The 18321-nt window shown below is 57.5% G+C and overlaps 3 protein-coding genes and 2 non-coding genes across 5 annotated transcripts; 2 read left to right on the forward strand and 3 right to left on the reverse strand.

The window, feature by feature from the left end:
• Positions 1 to 35: 35 nt before the first annotated feature.
• Positions 36 to 10496, reverse strand: RPL3L (ribosomal protein L3 like). Its single transcript, XM_042780781.1, has 11 exons — positions 10399 to 10496; positions 8213 to 8225; positions 7931 to 8123; positions 5147 to 5315; positions 4097 to 4232; positions 1711 to 1897; positions 1463 to 1623; positions 1198 to 1299; positions 649 to 744; positions 348 to 467; positions 36 to 92 (listed from the first exon to the last, which is right to left on the reverse strand). The coding sequence occupies exons 1-11, from the start codon at positions 10494 to 10496 to the stop codon at positions 36 to 38; spliced, it is 1332 nt and encodes a 443-aa protein (XP_042636715.1).
• On the forward strand, positions 10495 to 13415 carry NDUFB10 (NADH:ubiquinone oxidoreductase subunit B10). Its single transcript, XM_007939521.1, has 4 exons — positions 10495 to 10642; positions 12540 to 12678; positions 13035 to 13174; positions 13312 to 13415. The coding sequence occupies exons 1-4, from the start codon at positions 10495 to 10497 to the stop codon at positions 13413 to 13415; spliced, it is 531 nt and encodes a 176-aa protein (XP_007937712.1).
• Positions 13416 to 13729: 314 nt separating this feature from the next.
• Positions 13730 to 15439, reverse strand: RPS2 (ribosomal protein S2). Its single transcript, XM_007939522.2, has 7 exons — positions 15263 to 15439; positions 15097 to 15186; positions 14735 to 14842; positions 14315 to 14488; positions 14080 to 14239; positions 13893 to 13984; positions 13730 to 13810 (listed from the first exon to the last, which is right to left on the reverse strand). The coding sequence occupies exons 1-7, from the start codon at positions 15437 to 15439 to the stop codon at positions 13730 to 13732; spliced, it is 882 nt and encodes a 293-aa protein (XP_007937713.1).
• LOC122149924 lies at positions 14556 to 14689 on the reverse strand. Its single transcript, XR_006163399.1, has one exon. It is a non-coding gene; the product is annotated as a small nucleolar RNA SNORA64/SNORA10 family (small nucleolar RNA).
• Positions 15440 to 16044: 605 nt separating the features above from the next.
• LOC122149926 lies at positions 16045 to 16172 on the forward strand. The gene has a single exon (XR_006163401.1). It is a non-coding gene; the product is annotated as a small nucleolar RNA ACA64 (small nucleolar RNA).
• Positions 16173 to 18321: the final 2149 nt, after the last annotated feature.

Genomic DNA, 18321 nt, shown 5'->3' on the forward strand with positions numbered 1-18321 from the left:
GGACTGTGTCTCTTTCAGGGTCTGTCCCACGCTGCCTACAAGTCTCCCGAGGTCTGCGGCTCTTCCTTCTCCCGATGCTTCTTCTGGGGGCCCTAAGGTGGGGGCAAGGGGAGTGTTTGTCACAGGGGTCCGGCTGAGGATACAGCCTGTAGCCAGCCACCAGGTCCACCCATGGTGGGCCCTGTGTGCCCTCCCACGGCCCCTCTTCCAGCAAGTCAGCAAGGGCCAGACCTCTAAAAGCTGCCTCCTGGAATGAGTGAGGGGGCCTGCTGCCACCCCCAGCTTCCTTCCCTGCGGTAGGGGGTGTAGGGGTGACAGCAGGCAGTCTGGGGACCAGGTGAGCTCACCATGAACACCCTCTTCTCTTGAGCAGTCTGGAAGCGGCCATGGCCGAACTTGGAGGTGGTGTCGATGAACTTCAGCTCGATGTTCTCCAGCACCCGGCGGTTGTGCTGCACCCGGAGGGACTGAGGAGCCGTGGGAGAAGGGAGGGTCAAGGCCAGCACCCCCTGCCTGTCACCCCAGTCCACGTCTTTGCTCCCACAGTTACCCCCTCCAGAAATTCCTCCCAGAACCCCCCTCTGCTCCACCGCCAGTCCCTTCTCCTGCAGCTGGCCTGCCCCCAGGCGCTCACTGCCCACCACCCACCTTCCTCAGCGTGATGACCCTCTTTTTGGTGCCTGCAATACAGCCCTTCAGCATGACAAAGTCATTGTTGACTTCTCCGTAGTGAGGGAAGCCGCCCTGCGCGAGAGGCTGGGTCAGGGGCTGCCAATTCTGGGGGTACTGGGAGAACACCCCACCCCGCGGTGATTGGAAGGAGCCCTGTGCACGGCCCCCAGGGGTTGGGGTGACACCCTCAAGGGCTTGATTAATCACTGCTCCTCAAGCAGCCTCTCCGTTAAGTCCTTTTGGGTGTGCAGCTCATTGAATGATCTCCTTGCACACGGGGACACTGAGGTGCTGAGCTGGTACGTACAGGACCTGGGGTTTGAGCCCAGGCGGCCTGACGTCAAGGCCATGGAGCTCCTGCAGTCTCGTTGTTAGAGAGTGGATGGGCACAGGGAGGGCCAAGGGTCCTGGCCACCAAGGCGGCTGGTCCATGTTGAGCCCTTGGGGCAGCGTAGCCCCGGCCAGGCTGGCTGCAGGGCCACCCCCGCCCACACCAGCCCCCACGGCCAGCCTGGCTGCCCTCACCAGCGGCGTGATGGACTTGTCAGTCATGTCGTAGTTGGTGGAGGCATTGTTCCTCACCAGCTTCCCCTCCTCCATGTGCAGCCCCCGGCCGATGCGGTAGATCTGAGGGGGAGGGGCACACTGGGGCATGAGGGGGCTTCCGGGGCCAGCGGCACGTCCACACCCGTCAGTCACGTGTGCTCCGGCAAAGGGCGCTGGAGGAAGCATCTCAGAGCCCTTGCGGGGGGTTAGTGTCTGGGTCACGCGCCCCGCCTGCTGGACCCACCTTCTTGTTGAGCTCCGTGCGATGGTGGTAGCCCTTCTGGCCGGCCCGGGCAATGGAGCAGCCGACACGGGCGGGGTGCCAGGCGCCAATACAGGCCACCTTGCGCAGCCCCTTGTGGGTCTTACGGGGCAGCTTCTTGGTATGCCAGCGGCTTGTGACTCCTGCAGCGAGAGGGGCCTGGGGGCTGAGCGGCAGGCCTGGACCCTTTGGAAGCCTTCCCTGGAGCCGCCACCCCCACCCAGCGCTACCTTTGGAGCCGTGGCCCTTGGTGACAGCGATGACATCAATGACCTCACTCTGGCTGAACACACTGTGCACCGGCACCTGCTTCTCCAGCCGGGCCTGCGCCCAGGCCACCTTCTCGGCCACCGTGCCGCCATTCAGCTGGATCTCCATGATGTGGGCTTTCTTCTGTCTGAACGGAAGCAGCTTCATCTGCAAGTCGGAGGTGGCAGGCGGTTCTTGCAGGTCGCACCCTGATCTGCAGAGCCGGCGTGGCCACCCGCTGCATTCCCCCAGCAGGTATCCCCCAGCACGCTGGGGCTGCGGTGAGGAATGGTAAAGGCAGGTCCCAGCCCCCCCGGAGCCACCGTCTAGTCAAGGGACCGTCAGAGACCAAGCGAATTCTGAGAAAGGACTAAGCACTCTTTGGGACGTGGGGATCGTTATTTCAGAGGCAGGGGAGTTTCTCAAGAAGCAGCCACTGGACAAGGACCTGGGAGCTTGTTGGGCGAGAAGAATAGGAGGTGCAAAGGCCCTGTGGCTGGGAAGACCTGGGGCGCTGGTGCACCAGACGGAGGCCATGGTGGCTAGAAGCCTGTGGTACAGGATGGGGTCCAAGGTGGGCAGGGGCTGGGCCGGGATGGTCTTGTAAGCCACAGGAAGCAGTTCTAGCTCTTCTTGCAAGTTGTGGTGCGGTGAAGCACTTGGTACGGCTTTTTGTCTTTGTGACTGACTCCCTCTAGCTTACTGGGTGGGATCATGTAAATGAGGTGTGTGGAAGACTAATGTAAAGATTGGTTTATCTTGCTGTGCTGCTGGGTTTCAAATGAGCCCTCCTCGAGGCAGGGAGGGGATCTCACTGCCATCAAAAGAGAAGAGCTAGGGGGGAAGTGGAGTGTGTCCTTGGACCCGAGAGCCCTGTGCTGAACCTCCTTGTCAGAGACGCCCTCGCACAGACACCCGGCTGACAGACAGCAGCATTGGAACGAAGAAGCATGAGACAACGGTGACCTTGCCGACCCACAGAACGAGAAGGCTGAGTGCCTTTGGGGGAGGCTTGCTGGCGGAGTGGGGTGCAGGTAGGTGCACCTCTCGGCAGAGCTAAAAGAGCCATGTAACCCCTGCCTGAGCAGGGCAGAGGCCAGGCCGAGAGGCCAAGGGCCAGAGAGGTGAGCCTGAGGGCACAGCAGGGAGGAGACTGTCCTGAGGGAATAACTGTATCCTGAGAGCATCCCTGAACCTGAACAGTGGCCTGTTTCCTCCCTAGTAAACCCCGTAATTGTGAGTATTCTCTGCGAGTTCTGTGCGGCCATTGCAAGAATTACTGAACTGGGCAGAGAAGTATTGAGTGCCGTGGGAGGGACGGTGGGTGTCAGAGTTGGTAAAAGGCTGGAGAGTGATGGCATGTCTGGCCTCACAGGAAACAGCCTTGGGCTGCTGATGGCGACTTAGTCCCCACCTCGTGATGTCAGAGGAGATCAGAGATGCCACCTCCGTGCCTTTGTTGTACGAGTAGAGATGTGACTGGATGCATTTTTTTTTTTTAAAGATCTCTGGCCTGGGCTCTGGCGATGCATAGGCAGAAGGTCAGGGACAAGCAGGTCACAGCCCTGGGCTCACATCAAGTATTTATGGAGCGCCTACCGCATATCCCAGCAGCCACTCAGATGAAGTATTTATGGAGCGCCTACTGCATATCCCAGCAGCCACTCAGATGAAGACTGGGCAGTCTACTTTCATAAAGATTTACCACCTCGGAAACCCAATGGGGGTCGCTAGGAGTCAGAATCAACTTGTTGGCAGTGGACACTGCCTGATGCGTGCTGGGGGCACTGCCACTATGGACTCTGCCCCCGTGGAGCTCAAGTCTAGCACAGATATGGACATTAACCTAGGACATAGTTAACCAGGAGCTACAAGAGTGCAAGGAACAGGGTAGGGGTGGTGCTCAGGGGAATGTGGGAGGCTCCAGTGTGGGGGTGGGGATCACTGCTCCAGGGCCCAGGGAAGGCTTCCTTCAAAAGAAGATGCCCAAGGAATGTTCTAGAAGAAGCCAGAACGGTGCTAGTTCCCTGTCTGCCTGCATGGAGCTGGACCCCAGGTATAAACAATGACTCAGACAAACACTTGTGCCAACAGAAGGCAGTCCGTTCTGCTCAATGGACTTCTGGCAGGAGACCCAGGCCTTCGAGGACGGCCAGGCTGACCACTGGAAGGTGGCCCATGGCCTGTGGGCCCTCAGGGTGCACTCCCACCCAGCGTCCCTGGGCTGCAGCGGCCAGCGTGGCGGACAGCAAACCCTTTGGGACCGTGCCCAAGATGGGGTATTTTTAGGCTGACATTTTGCAGGGCTCCTGGCGGCCCCGGGTGGTGGCCCCGGGCTGAGCGTCTGTGGGCGGGACGAGAGCTGACCTGGGTGTGGACGATGACACGGATGACTTTGCAGTACTTCTTCATGGCAGCAAAGTCTTTCTGGAGCTGCTTCCGGCCATCGGCGTCACGCCACCTCTTGCAGGCCTTGGTGAAGGCTTTCTTCTTGCTTTTGTGCCTGAACCACAGACGCAGGGGCGGATGCTCAGAGGTGCAGCAGGGACCCCCAGGCCTGCCCTGCCCCACAGCCCACCAGGGAGGGTTCTTAGAACCAGAAATGTCCCTCCTTTCTTTCCCACTGCCGGGACCTCCCCGGGCTGCTTCCTTCCCCATCTTTCAGCATAGCCCTGGGTCTCCTTCTCTGAAGGTGGGCACCCTCCCCGCCTCCCAGGGCCTGTGAGTGAGTGGTGGTTGAGCAGCAGGAGGCCGGCCCCACCTGCCCGCATTGCCACGGCTGCTGACCCCACTTCTGAAGCGAGCCCAGGCACCACGCCGTGGGCTTGGGACTCTGGAAGGTGGGAATGAGTGTCATGGTTGGACACATGAAGAGTCAGGTTCGCAGAAGTCACAGCTCTGGGCGAGGGCAAGCGCCTCGCACACCCAGGCCACTGGGTGTTCCCTAAGCATGGGCCTCTGCCCCAAAGGGAAGGGAGAGCATTTACAAGGGTCCCCAGGAGGGTGAGCCTTCCCTTTCAGGACTGAGAATGCCTCTCCGTTTTTGAGAGGTGGGTCAAGCCTGTTTCCCTTTTCACCCTGGCTGCTAGGAAGCTCAGCCAACTGTGGCCCTCCCTCAAGTTAGCCCTCTGTTAACCCTGGGGATTAGAATATCTACTCCCTCTGCCTCTTCCCATCCTGATTTCCTTGCCATCTTCTAGAACTCCCGTCTCATTGAAGGCAACACGCATGTGTGCACACACACATGCGCGTGCACACGCATGCGCACGCTCCCCCTCCTACTCATAGTTGACATTCTCTTCCTGTTGCCCTGGCCAGTCACTTCAGCACCGGGTTAGGGGCTCAGAGAAAGGGCACGGAAGGGCCTGCCCGACCCCTTGGCCCCAAGCCTTCGCCCCTCGCCGCAGGGCCCCTCACCAGTCTTTGTAGAAGCGGCGCCGGCACTCGTCACTGAGATGCTCTGCGAAGATGGTCTTGAAGCTCCGGAGGCCTCGAGGGGTGGCCACGTAGCCCACCACGCCCACCACCACGAGGGGCGGAGTTTCCACAATGGTCACCGCCTCCACCTCCTCCCGCCTGGAAATTTCTGGATGAGACCCAGGGACACGCATGGAGGGGACATTCCCAAGACTCAAGGGAACGGGGAGGTGGGGGTGGAGGGGGGAGCCAACCACTCCCCCAGCCCTCGACACGCCCCCCGCCCGCGACACGCCCCCCGCCCGCGACACGCCCCCCAGCCCGTGACACACCCCGCCCCCGACACGCCCCCGCCCTCGACACGCCCACTCCCTCCCATGCCTGGCTCCCTGCTCTGCTGGAGGGGGTGCCCACATGTTGGCTCTGACCCCTGTAATCTCAGGCCAGACCAGCTGGCTCCCAGACTCAGTTTCCCCACCCGACCACCAGATGGTCTCAGAGATCAGAGGTGAAGAGAGTTTCTTATTTTAGTAACTATAAATGTGTTTTGGTGGGTTCTAGACAAAGCTGTAATGAGTACAAACTCATGATTTCATGACTAGTCTTTCCTAGGCTGGCAGGAAATTAAAGATGCCCACTCCTCGGAAGGAAGGTTGGGCAATCCTACTTCCGTAGTGATACTGCCTCGGAAACCCAAGGAGGGGTCGCTATGAGTCGGGTTTGACTCGACGGCACATAACAACAACAACAACAACAGGTTTGTATTAGGAGAGATGGTTGAAGGGTTCGTGGTTGAGGGAGGTTGGGGCAGGAGGAAGGTGGCCGTGGCAACATGAGGGCACTTGGGCGTGGAATGTTGTGAACCATGACCGAGGTGGTGGGCACACGGATGTGTGCATGCATGAACTGGGATTGCAGAGAAATGCACACCCCATACATACGTGTGCAAGGAGACTGGGGAATTGGACAAAACATTGGGCAGCTTCCACACCAATGGCCTGGTGTGAGTGAGCACGGAGCACAGGGGTGCTGGGTGCTGGGCACACGGGCCAGTCTGTGCTGTGCTCACAGGTGCATTGTAGACCCGCCTGGGTCTACAGTGATCCCCACACAGAAAGATCATGCATGTATATTCTAATATGTCCCACCCCCAGATTACAGACGGGTTCTATTCCTAGGTCAGTCTTTGATTCAAATTTCTATGTACATTGAAACATTCCAGTAAGGTTCATATCCAACGTGTTAACCAATGTTTGTCTCCACATATAGTCTACAGTGCACCTTTCTGTGCATGAAAAACATTACTGAAACACTGCCAGATGCACTCAGACATCGTTAACAAAATAATATAGAAATGGTGATAGTGACACGTTGATATGCAGTACAAAGTTGTGTGTGTTTTCTTATGGAGCATTGCACGTGCCTCAAATTTTTAACATAGTAAGCTTTACGGGAGGAGCTCTGGTAGCATAGTGCCTAAGGCACTTGACTGCTAACCAGAAGGCTGACGGTTCAAACCCACCAGCCACTCCTCGGAAGGAAGGTTGGGCAATCCTACTTCCGTAGTGATACTGCCTCGGAAACCCAAGGAGGGGTCGCTATGAGTCAGGGCTGACTCCACGGCAAATAACAACAACAACAACAAGCTTTACGGGGGAGTTGGTTCCTAACTACAGGTTGTATGTAAGTCCGATGTTCCTAATACAGGGACAGCTCGTGTATTACACAGCATGCATTACATGTTATTAATATTATGTTGCATATTTATATGTAATATATAAGTGTACGTGGAGCTCTGGTGCAGTTAAAGCATTTGATTGCTAACCAGTTTGAACCCACCAGCTGCTCCATGGGAGAAAGATGAGGTACTCAGCTTCAGTAAGGACTGACGGCCTTGGAGACCCTATGGGGCAGTTCCACTCTGTCTTCTAGGGGCGCTGTGGGTCGAATGGACTCCACGCTGCCCCCTCACTGCCCTTGAGTCAGATCCGAGTCATAGCGACCCCTCCTCGGGTTTCTGAGGTGGTATCACTACAGAAGTAGATTGCCCAACCTTCCTTCCAAGGAGTGGCTAGTGGGTTTGAACCACCAGCCTTCTGGTTAGCAGTCAAATGACTTAGGCACTATGCACAGCAGTGGGCTTTTTAATATTTATAAGTTAAAAGACATTATTATGTCATGTGTTATATATGCCATATTACTTTATCAATATTTGGATGTTATATCCAGTACGCATTTCTGTGTCAAAACATTTCGTATCTTACATGTGTTGCATATTACATGTTACCCCTTACATATTTCTGGGTTAACATGTTATTGTTGTTGGGTGTTATGTATTGAGGTGCCCTGGGGCGCAGTGGTTAAGCGCTTGGCTGCGAGCTGAAGGGTCAGCAGTTCGAGTCCAGCAGCCGCTCCGAGGGAGAACGATGTGGCTGTTGGTTTCCACATAGCACCCACCCGTAACGTACCTGCACTGGAGCCTGGCCCTTCCACCAGCTTGCTGCCCGGGCAAGCTTCTAACTGCTCTGTGCCTCGATCCCCCTGCTTGTAAAATGGGGGCAACGACAGGACCCACCTTGAGGGTTGCCTGGTTGCTTGATAACAGTGAAGGTCAGGGTCATTCCTACACCTTCCTGATTGTTGTTCTCATAGGCAGGGCCTCAGTTTCCCCTCCTGGACCCTGAGTTCTGTCTCCTAGACGTTCCCAGGACGGTCTGGCCAGGTGGGTGCCCCCTCCCTTCCCTGTGTACCCTCCCCCACTCTCTACCCGCCACCGTGACGCACTGAGGCCTGGCCGGTGCACCTCACGCAGGGTGTGCGTCATGCCTGCCTTGTAGCCCAGGAAAGCCGTGAGGTGCACGGGCTGGCTGGGGTCATCCTTCGGCCACGCCTTCACCTTGCCCCGGTGCCGGCGGCTTCGCTTGTGGGGCAGGAAGCCCAGGTGCCCGTGCCGAGGGGCAGAGAACTTCCGGTGGGACTGTGGGCAGGAGGGGAGGAGGTCGGCACTGGGGTCTCCCTATGGATAGTCCTGGAGCCCAGGCCGAGGCCCGGGGTCATCCTCCCTACCTCCCCTATTGGTCTACAGGACAGAAGGGGAAGACTCGCCAACAGGCAGCTTATCTGGGATGACACCGGGACTCAGGACACAGGCCCCTCTCGCCCACACTCAGGGACTCAGCCAGCCCTGGAGGGGAGACCCATACGGGCAGGTGGCCGCTGCTGTCTGTCTCCCTGCCCGTTCGAGGCCCCAGCACTGGCCTTCTTGCCACCCCTTCCAATCACCCACCCCTCCCAGACTGCGGGACCATCCCTGCCGGGAGCCACCTCTGCTCCGGCCCAGCCCACCCCTGCCACTGTCACCGTGGCCGCACTGACCATGGTCGCTGTCCCCGCAGGTCCAGGAAGGGGCCTCCCCACCAGGCACTGGAGGTCGAGTGGCAGGGCCAGGACACACAGCAGCCAAGTCCCAGATTTAGCTGCTGGCAGGGGAGCTGGGTCACCTCCCAGGGCAGGCATGGGCACCAGTGCCAGGGGCCGCCCGGGCCAGGGCGGGGCGGGCATCAGACAGGCCGCCGGGTGGGGGCCTCCTCTCCTTGACAGCCCTGTCATGTTCAGTCTGTTTTCTGCCCCGTGAGATCCTGCTGGGGCAGGACCACCATGGCCAGGTGGATGGAGGTACCCTGGGGGTGGGGGGCTTCTCTCTGGCAGCTGCTGACTGGAAGGTCTGAGTTCAGTTTGCTGACAAGGAGGCAGCGGGGTTCCTGTCCTGGGAGCTGGGGACAGGGCTGGACGAACAGCAGGGTTGGAGGTTATGGGGGGAGGTGGCAGGGTCAGACTCTCTAATGGCCTGACCCAGGTTCGACTCTCTAACGGCCTGTGATCCAAGAACATTTATCTATTTATTTTAATGGCAATTAATTTTTTTCCCCTGAAAGTTTTGTAAGTACACTTTTTTCTTTATTTTTTCAGATCTTGGTTTGAGTGAAAGTTTACGGAGCACATTAGTCCGCCATTCAACAATTTATACACGTTTTGTTTTGTGACACTGATTGCAGTCCCCTCGAGGTCACACCATTCGCTCCCCCTTCCTTCCTGGGTCCCCGTTTTCGTTCATCCTTCTTTCCTGAGGCTTCCTGCCTCTGAGCTCTGTTCTGGGACAGATTCTGCCCTTTTGATCTCGTCTGGTTGATTGCACTGCAGGGTACATACTTCCTGGGCGTTACTTGATAGGCCTGTCTCTGGTGGTGCACTGGCTAAATAAAGCGTTCGGCTGCAAACCAGAAGGTTGGTGGTTAGAATCCAACAGTCGCTCCACAGAAGAAGGATGAGGGCTGCAGTCAGCTTCTGTAAGGATTTGTTGTTGTTGTTATGTGCCGTCGAATCGGCCCGACTCATAGCGACCCCTCCTTGGGTTTCCGATGCAGTATCACTACGGAAGTAGGATTGCCCAACCTTCCTTCTGAGGAGTGGCTGGTGGGTTTGAACCGCCAGCCGTCTGGTTAGCAGGCAAGTGTCTTAGCAACTATGTTACTGGAAACCCTGTGGGTCAGTTCCACTCTGTCCTCTAGGGGCGCTGTGGGTTGGAATCGATAATAGTGGGTTTCGTTTTGGTTTTGGTTTTATTGATTGGGTGAAGGTTAATCTCCAAGGGGTGGGTCCAGTTCCAGGGCGTCTAAGAGTTATGGTATGGGGGGTTCTACCAGGTTCCGAGGACATCTAGATACTTTCATGAGCTTAAATTTTGAACCTGAGTTTTGAATGGAAAAGAAATGCAAGGATTGAATCCTCTTGCGTTTTGATTCAGAAATCCCATGGTTGTAAAGCTCTGTGGCTTTAAAACCATGAGGTGTCTGAGGCCTCACACTTGTATCCTTAGGAGCTCTGGTGGCATAGTGCCTAAGGCATTTGACTGCTAACCAGAAGGCTGGCGGTTCAAACCCACCAGCCACTCCACAGAAAGAAGGTTGGGCAATCTATTTCCGTAGTGATTACCCCTCGGAAACCCAAGCAGGGGTCGCTGTGAGTCAGGTCTGATTCAACAGCACATAACAACAGCACAACAACAGCTGTATCCCTAGCGCCCAGCACATAGTGGGCGCTCCAAGAACGAAGATTGAGGAAGGAGACGCAGGTGCAATGGCGCCGAGGTCTCACGAGGGGGCGACCGTGTTGCGAGGCGTGTGCCGAGCCGGACAGAGCGGGGCAGATGGACTACAAGTCCCGTGATGCTTGGCGCCGCCGTCCGCCAGTACGCTGGCGCGGCGGACCGGGCGTCCTTTACAGCGGACGAACTAGGCCGAGCGAGCGAAGCGTCGGCCGGGTATACAACCTCGGCGCCCGCCACAGCCATGCCGGACAGCTGGGACAAGGACGTGTACCCCGAGCCCCCGCGGCGCACGCCGGCGCCCTCGCCGCAGACTTCGCTGCCTAACCCCATCACTTATCTGACCAAGGCCTTCGACTTCCTCGTGGATCGGCCCGTGACCCTCGTGAGAGGTACAGGCCCTCAGGCCGCGCCATCCCCGGGACCCCCGCTCCCCGGACGTCTCTGGGCCACGGAGCTTCACATGGACCGCTTATTGCAACCCGGGCCTCGCCTCCCAGAACCTCCCCACCGTTCCCGGGACCCCCGCCTCCGGGACCCCCCACTGCACCCAGGGCCTAGCCGTCCAGATCACCTTCCCAGCTGTCCCCGGGACCCCCAACCCCCAGCTCCATGGGTCCCCCACTGCACCTCGGGCCTTGCCGCCCAGAACATCTCCTGTGGCTTGCCTGGACCCCCCACCGCGCCCTCAGACATCCCCCAGGCTCAGTGGCCTCATATAGACCCCCCACAGCACCCAGGGCCTTGCCCCCCAGTACCCCCTGCTCCCCAGGGCCCAGGCCATCCCCCTGGGATAGTCCCTCGGGTCCCCTCGCTCCTTGGTTCCCCCTGCTGCACCTAGGAACCCACACTCTTAGTCCCACCCCCTGCACTGCACCCTTGGCCACCAGCCTCCTGGAACATCAGGCTCTGGGGGTGGGACTCTGTGTCCCAGGCCTGGTGGGTCTCAGCCTGCCCGCGGCGGGTGCACAGTGGCATGAAGGGGACACCCAGTGACCGCTGCTCACCCTCAGGGTGGTTGCATGCCCACAAAATGATCCTGTGGTCCTCGATGGGGAGGCCCCCCAACCTGGACACAATGCAGCTCACCTTCTGTGTGTGCCCTGTGTGGGAGCTGTCCACCTGCCCGTGTCCGGTTCTGTGGCAGGTTGGTCAGGACTGGTCTGTCATTCCCCGTCTGGGGTCCGGCCCAGTGGGGCAGGTCGGTCAGGATTGGTCTGTCATTCCCCGTCTGGGGTCCGGGCCAGTGGGGCAATCTAAGAACGTGCTCTGTCCTCAGTCATGAGTCAGGCACTTGTCCACTTATTTAATGAACCGATCCATTAAATCACACTGGGGCACATACCATGCTTGGTGGCGATTCTGTCGTTTCCTGTCATCGCCCTGGCACGACTCATGGCAATGCCAGGCACAGGTCTTGTGCCATCCCCCCAAATGATGGTGGACCAGACAGGCGTGAGCCATAGATTATTGTTGGCTGGCCCCCAACTAGGTTACAGGCCGTTCCTCAGCGTGGAAGCTCCGCTGAAACCCGTTCAGCAGGCTGGCAGCATGTCGTCCGCTGGGCGCAGTGCACTGGCTGGGAATTGAACCTGGGCCTCTCACGTGGAAGGCGAGAATCCTACCACTGACCCGCCGGCGGCGGTAGCATCTATGGCTGTTCTCTGTTGTCAGCCGTCCTGGCGTTGACTCACGGCGACCGCACGTGTGCAGACTAGAAGCGCTCTGTGGGATTATCAAGGCTGGGACCTTTCAGAAGCGGATGGCCAGGCCTGCCTTCTGAGGCACCTCTGAGCGGAGCGTGGAAGCATCTACTGCCCTGTGAATCAGTGCAGCAGATGGCCCAGCTCGGGTAGCAACGCTGTAGGGCATTTCAGATGCCCGGGCGCCATCTCATTGGGCCCACCTGTTAATCTACCAATGGGTGGCCTGAAGGCAGAGCAGGACGGGAACTCAGGCCGGGACCCCTGTGCTGTGGGGGGTGTAGCAGGAGGTGGGCTTCCACCAGAGGCCTGCAGCGCGAGGGCTTGGATGCCCACCTGGGTTCACAGCCCTGCCTTGTCACTTCCCAGCTGTCTGGAAGCCTGCCGCAGGTATAGACGAGGACACACTGCTGAGGGTTGTTGGACAGTGAGATGGTGTCACCACAGTCCCCCAGTCTTTGCCAGGACTGTCTCCCACCAAGCCTGTCCTTCAAGGCATGCTCTTGTCTGCGGAAGAGCGCAACGCATTTGGGAACTGTGCAGCCTGCCCACGCAGGCGGGCGTTTGACCCAGCTTCTCTCTGCAGACTTCATCGAGCGGCAGCATGCCAAGCACAAGTTCTACTACTACCACAGGGAGTTCCGCCGGGTGCCCGACATCACTGAGTGCCAGGAGAAGGACGTCCTGTGCATGTTCGAGGCGGAGATGCAGTGGCGGAGAGACTAGTAGGTCCAGCCCTTGGCCCTGTGCCCTCAGGGCTGTCCTCCTGGGGAGGCCGGCAGTGGCCTCAGCTGGCCAGGATGCTGCAGTGGGGAAGGGGTGCTCCGAGGCACTGCTTTGAGCCTACTTTCCCTGGGGGCGGGAGCCCTGGTGGTGCAGTGCTTAAGCACTGGGCTGCCAACAGAAAGGCCAGTGGTCTCTGGTGGAAAGGTGTGGCAGCCAGCTGCCAGAGACGACAGCAGCCTGGGACACCCTGTGGAGTCGGAATGGACTGGGTGGCAATGGGTTTGGTTTTGGGGGGCTTTTCCCTGGGTGCAGGGTAGCAGCTCCCCTCACGCTGCCTTCCCCATCCTTCTTTCAGCAAAGTTGACCAGGAGATCGTCAACATCATCCAGGAGCGCCTGAAGGCCTGCCAGCAGCGGGAGGGCGAGAGCTACCTGCAGAACTGTGCGCTGGAGCTGGAGCGCTTCGCCCAGGTGTCCAAGGCCTACCAGGACCGCTGTGAGTGCCCCCGGCCCCCAGTGGTTCTCCCAAAGGCCCTGCCTCAGGCCCACCCACAGCCATGACTTTCCTGGCCAGGGAGGTGGAGACCTCCATCCCTGTGTTGAGCATCTGTGACTTCTGGTCTCCCTTCCTAGATCATGACCTGGGGGCCCATTTCTCGGCCCGGAAGTGCCTGGCGAAGCAGAAGCAGCGGCTGCTGGCCCAGAGGAAAGCCGAGAAGGAGGCAGCAGCTGCCTGAAGCCCCAAGTCCCTCAATAAAGCTGGTTTTGACTCCTGGTGACCCTGTCACAGAATCATGTGGTTTTCTTGGATATAATCTTTACTAGAGATCACCAGGCCTTGATTCCAGTACGTTTGGGACAGGCTTGATCCATCAACCACAACTGACTATAAGCCACTGAGGCCACCTAGTGTGACCACCCACTCTTCTGTCCTTTCTGACCATAATGCACCCCTCCAACGCAGCAGTCTCTAGGTTTTGAGAGAACACACAAAAAGCTCAAACAGGCTTTTAATTCAATTGTTTTATTTGTCTTGTTTGTATAAAAACCACTATGTGGTGGCCACAGCTGGAGCCTGGGTCCTCTGCACGGAGACTCTGGTGTGGGTCTTCACGAGATGGTCTGTGAACTCCTGGAAAGATGGGGAAGGGCTTAACCACAGCCAGACACTGCCACACCCCCAGCTTCCCCCCGCCCCACAGCGGCAGGCATACCTGGTAGGGAGACTTGGTGAAGACGGTCTCCTTCCACAGATCAGGGGTCAGATAGCTGTAGGTCTTGGAGATGGCATCGAAAGTGGCCTTGGCTAGAAGGGGAACATTGGAAGGGTGGGACCTGGCTTGACACAAACTCCCCACCCAAGCCAGAGCTGGGAATAGGCCCTGGGGACATGCGACCTACCAAAGTTGCCCAAAGTGGCAGTGCAGCCCCTGGCGGAGGTGTAGCAGTCATCGATGCCAGCCATCATCAGGAGCTTCTTGGGCACAGGGGCGGAGACTATACCAGTACCCCTGGGTGCGGGGATGAGGCGCACCAGCACAGAGCCACATCGACCGGTCACCTGCAAGGCCACGGGTCAGGGGCCAAGGCCACATTCCACCGCGGGCCCCCCTCACTCCGCCGCCCAGCCTCTTACCTTGCAGGGTACTGTGTGGGGCTTCCCGATCTTGTTGCCCCAGTAGCCTCGCCGCACCGGGACAATGGACAACTTGGCCAGAATGATGGCCCCACGGATGGCGGTGGCCACCTCCTTGGAGCATTTAACACCCAGGCCAACGTGGCCGTTGTAGTCTCCAATGGCAACAAAGGCCTGCAAAAGACCATGAGGTGGATGGCGGCCAGTCCCCAAGCTGCCCAGCACCTACCCACCGCCCAGGGCTTGTCGCTCCCCTCCAGGAAAGAAAGGCCACAGGGAGGCCGATCCGAGGCCCGGAGGAGACCCTTTCTCTCTCTCACCGTTACGAAAGCCACACGTGTTAGCGCAGGTGTGACTGTGCAGAGCTGGGAGAGCCCGAGCCCCTGGGCCCTAAGACCCGGTAAGAGCCAAGCAAGCTACCTTGAACCTGGTGCGCTGGCCGGCGCGCGTCTGCTTCTGCACAGGCATGATCTTCAGAACCTCGTCCTTGAGAGACATCCCCAAGAAGAAGTCAATGATTTCAGACTCCTGAAAAAAAAAAAAAAAAGGGACCATGTGGCAAACTGTGACAACACCCACAGTCAGGGACCTCCGTGTGGACAGCAGTTCAAGCTTTCCACGCCCCTCAAAAACATGCTAGCACTCACGCAGAGATGATCCTGCAAAACGTCAGAGCCTCGAACCACTCAATGGCAGGACCCATAAGTCAGGGCTCCCAAACCAGCCCCAATGAGACCCCGGCCCGCCCCACGGCCCTGCATGTGCCCCGGGTCAGTCGGTACCTTGATGGGCAATGAAAACAGGTAGATCTCCTCCAGGGACTTGATCTTCATGTCCTTGACTAGCCGGCCCAGCTTGGTCACAGGGAGCCACTGGGGACACAAGAGTTAGCAGAGCCCCAGCTGGCCGGCCCCCGGGCCCACCCTGCGCACGCGCCCTAGGACCTACCTCCTTGTCCTCGGCTTTGCCTCCGCGAGCTCCCCGGCCTCGGCCACGACCCCGCCCACGGCCGCGACCCCGGCCCCGCAGGCCGCTGCCGAAACCTCCGCGGAAGCCGCCACGGGCTCCCATTCCCGGGCCCCCGGGACCTCCAGGCCCTCCCGCTGCACCGGCGTCATCCGCCATTTGCTGAAAAAGAACATTAAAAAGGAACTGGTCAGTAAAGCCCCGGGATCAAGGGCCGAGGCCCGGCTCAGACGGGGATCCCCGGCCAAGAGTGCGGGCGCGCGGGCACCGGCTCCGCCCGATGTCCGCGGATTCCCCTCGCCCGACCCGCGCGCCACCATCGTGACAAAAGAGACTCACGTGTTTTTCCGGAGAAGAAGAACGAGTCCGTTCGCGATAAAGCTTTTATATTGCACCAGATGTCGCGAGATCTAGCTTGCTCGCCCCGAGTCCGACCTAGCCCAGGGCCCTCGACGCAGGTCTGTGATTGGCTCCGCGACGCGTCGCTCCGCCCGCTCTACGTGAGCGTGCGCGTGCGCCTTGCTCCCGAGGTGGTGTGGGGGGGGGAGGCCGGAAGACGCAGGCGGAGCCAGGCAGGTCCAACACGTGGTGGCGCCTGTATAAAATGCACGCTGGCGGCGGTATCCCTTCTGAGGTCCTGCTTCCTCGAACATCGCTTTTCGGTGCCGGAAGGTAGGTCTACGCCTCTCGCACGTTGGCCCTGTTCTGCGCTTAACTGCGGCCCCACAGCGGTAGTCCCATGGGCGGCAGGCGGGGAACCCGGCGCTGGCTGAAAATCGCCGGTGGCTTAACCCGTAGCCGCGGGTGAGATTCAGCGCCCAGACCAACCGGGGGCCTCAGCTCACCGCCCACTGCCTCAGTGTGGGCGGCTGAAACCCAGGCCCCGACAGGCGCTGCAGCCTCCAGGCCCGAGTGTGCCACCTGCAGAAGGCGGGAAGTTTAGAAATGACCTGTACCGCAGATGAGCAGCAGGCCAACGAAGGGCTACTCCAGCTGATACAGGGTGTTCGTGACCTGGACTAAGGACCATTAACGTTAACGTAAACTTGCTTTGTGGTTTTGAGCCCTTGGTGGGCAATCAAGGAGGATCACGGGAAAATTAAGATGGCTGACTCCGCATGATAAAAGATAGAAGGTATGGGATCAATGGAGTGAAATACAGAAGGCTTGCCAGCAGAGCCTGCCCAAATCTAGCCCTAATATCTCGATAGTATAAGAAGACTGTTGCACACAGTTCGGGGCTGCTCCCACTGAGGCAGAACACACCCAGGTTTGAGAAACGGAAAGCCCCCAATAAGTATTCCCTGCCTCTTGCTGCCCGGACTGGCGCGCCGTCCTTCTTACTGTACTTCCTACTTACGCGTGCGTTTTTCAGAAAAGAAACCAACCACCATATACTCCGTGTACTCTGGAAACATACAAAGACCCTATAACTTTTATTTGGGGCTCAGTCTCTGGATATGAATGCACTGAGTCTGTGCTAGCACAAATAATTCTTCCTTTTTTATTTACTTATTTATTTATTTTGCTCCTTGTTAGCTTCTCTTGGTCACTCCGGTAATATTTCCTGGTGCATTGGCCGGGAAACCTCCTCTGTTCAGGCCCGCCCCCCCACTGGCCTGAGGGACCGGTAGCCTGGGCTGGTGTGATATTTGACACCATGTAGATGACTTACTTCAGGACAAGAGCTGGTCCTGGAAGACGACCTGCTGAGTGGGCTGGTGTGATATTTGACACCATGTAGATGACTTACTTCAGGACAAGAGCTGGTCCTGCCTCTGGCTCCAGAGACCTAGCAGGAGAAATGACCACCCTCCAGACGTCTGAACCAGGGTAAGTTACAGGGCCTCACAGGTAGCCAGGTCTGGTCAGCTCCCAGGGCGCTGTCCCAAGTCGCACCCAGATATGAGTGGTGAGAAACCACAGTAACCCACAGGCAGTACAGGATTTGGGGGTGGTGTGTGCACTAATACATGTGTGAATGAGTGTGTCTGTGGAGAGCCGCTCCACGGCATTCTATTCATCTTAACAAGGTCACAATACTTCCCTTCTTTGTTTTGGGCCTGTTGGACATCTTCAGACCTAAGTTTGAGTTTCGAGACCTGTCTTGAGCCTTCACTTCTGTATAGAAGTGATTCACTTTTAAATTTACCCGCCTCTTGCCATGTATCTATTTTTTATAGGTTCCTCTATTTCACCGTCAGCAACAACGTCACATCACCCCATTCCTTGATCCTGCCCCTTTCCTTTACCACATATAAGTATTTGTTTGAAATTCAATAAACAAGACTTGATCGGGCTTTCGACTTGTCTCCATTCTTCGCGTCTCTTGTCCCTTCCATTTCCACCCCCTCCTGCAGGTCCTAGGTTGACTGTCCCACGGGACGGGACACGTGGCGCCCAACGTGGGGCCTGGATACGAGGGAATCTGTGAGAAACGCTGCAAAGGACCGGCCGGTGTATAAAGAGAAAACAGACAGAGCTACAGTCGGCGAAGGAACCTGCTTCACCTAATCACTCTGGTAAGTTGCAGTGATCATGGGGCAAGAAATAAGTCAGCATGAAATATTTGTGGAACAGTTAAGAGAGGCGCTCAAGACGCAAGGAGTAAAGGTTAAAATAAAGCATCTTTTACAATTTTTTGATTTTATAAAAAAGGTTTGCCCGTGGTTCCCTCAGGAGGGTACGATAGATGAGAAACGCTGGCAGAGAGTGGGAGATGCACTTAAAGATTTTTATCAAACCTTCGGCCCCGAAAAGATTTCCTGTAACAACATTTTCCTACTGGAATTTAATTGGTGAAGTAATAGGAATCAGGACTTCTTGTCCTGAAGTAGCGGCGGCAATTGATCATGGTGAAGAAATTTTAAAGTCAGAAAAAGTCCCACTCCTAAGAATGTAGAAATAACAGTTAGTAAGCAAGAAAATCTCACACTTAAAGAGGAAAAAATAGTCACAGAGAAAGAACCTATTTGTCATTTCTCCCACAAGGACAGTGAGCCTAAGCATAAAACCAAGAATAAACTCTATCCCCAAATCAC

Source organism: Orycteropus afer, unplaced genomic scaffold (genome assembly GCF_000298275.1).
Source record: "Orycteropus afer afer isolate SDZICR_OR568_19922 unplaced genomic scaffold, OryAfe1.0 scaffold00061, whole genome shotgun sequence".
Taxonomy (NCBI): Eukaryota; Metazoa; Chordata; class Mammalia; order Tubulidentata; family Orycteropodidae; genus Orycteropus; species Orycteropus afer.

What these genes read in the sequence shown, in the direction of transcription:
- NDUFB10 (XM_007939521.1), top strand. Translation starts at nt 10,495, where the DNA reads ATGCCGGACAGCTGGGACAAGGACGTGTACCCCGAGCCCCCGCGGCGC. An exon ending in ATGCAGTGGCGGAGAGACTA is followed by an intron (nt 12,679 to 13,034) that starts GTAGGTCCAGCC and finishes TCCTTCTTTCAG; the next exon opens with CAAAGTTGACCAGGAGATCG. An exon ending in CAAGGCCTACCAGGACCGCT is followed by an intron (nt 13,175 to 13,311) that starts GTGAGTGCCCCC and finishes CTCCCTTCCTAG; the next exon opens with ATCATGACCTGGGGGCCCAT.
- RPL3L (XM_042780781.1), bottom strand. Translation starts at nt 10,496, where the DNA reads ATGGCTGTGGCGGGCGCCGAGGTTGTATACCCGGCCGACGCTTCGCTC. An exon ending in CGCCGCTTCTACAAAGACTG is followed by an intron (nt 4,233 to 5,146) that starts GTGAGGGGCCCT and finishes TCTGTGGTTCAG; the next exon opens with GCACAAAAGCAAGAAGAAAG. An exon ending in GGGTCATCACGCTGAGGAAG is followed by an intron (nt 468 to 648) that starts GTGGGTGGTGGG and finishes ACGGCTCCTCAG; the next exon opens with TCCCTCCGGGTGCAGCACAA.
- RPS2 (XM_007939522.2), bottom strand. Translation starts at nt 15,439, where the DNA reads ATGGCGGATGACGCCGGTGCAGCGGGAGGGCCTGGAGGTCCCGGGGGC. An exon ending in TGTTTTCATTGCCCATCAAG is followed by an intron (nt 14,843 to 15,096) that starts GTACCGACTGAC and finishes TTTTTTTTTCAG; the next exon opens with GAGTCTGAAATCATTGACTT. An exon ending in CCCACACAGTACCCTGCAAG is followed by an intron (nt 14,240 to 14,314) that starts GTAAGAGGCTGG and finishes GTGGCCTTGCAG; the next exon opens with GTGACCGGTCGATGTGGCTC.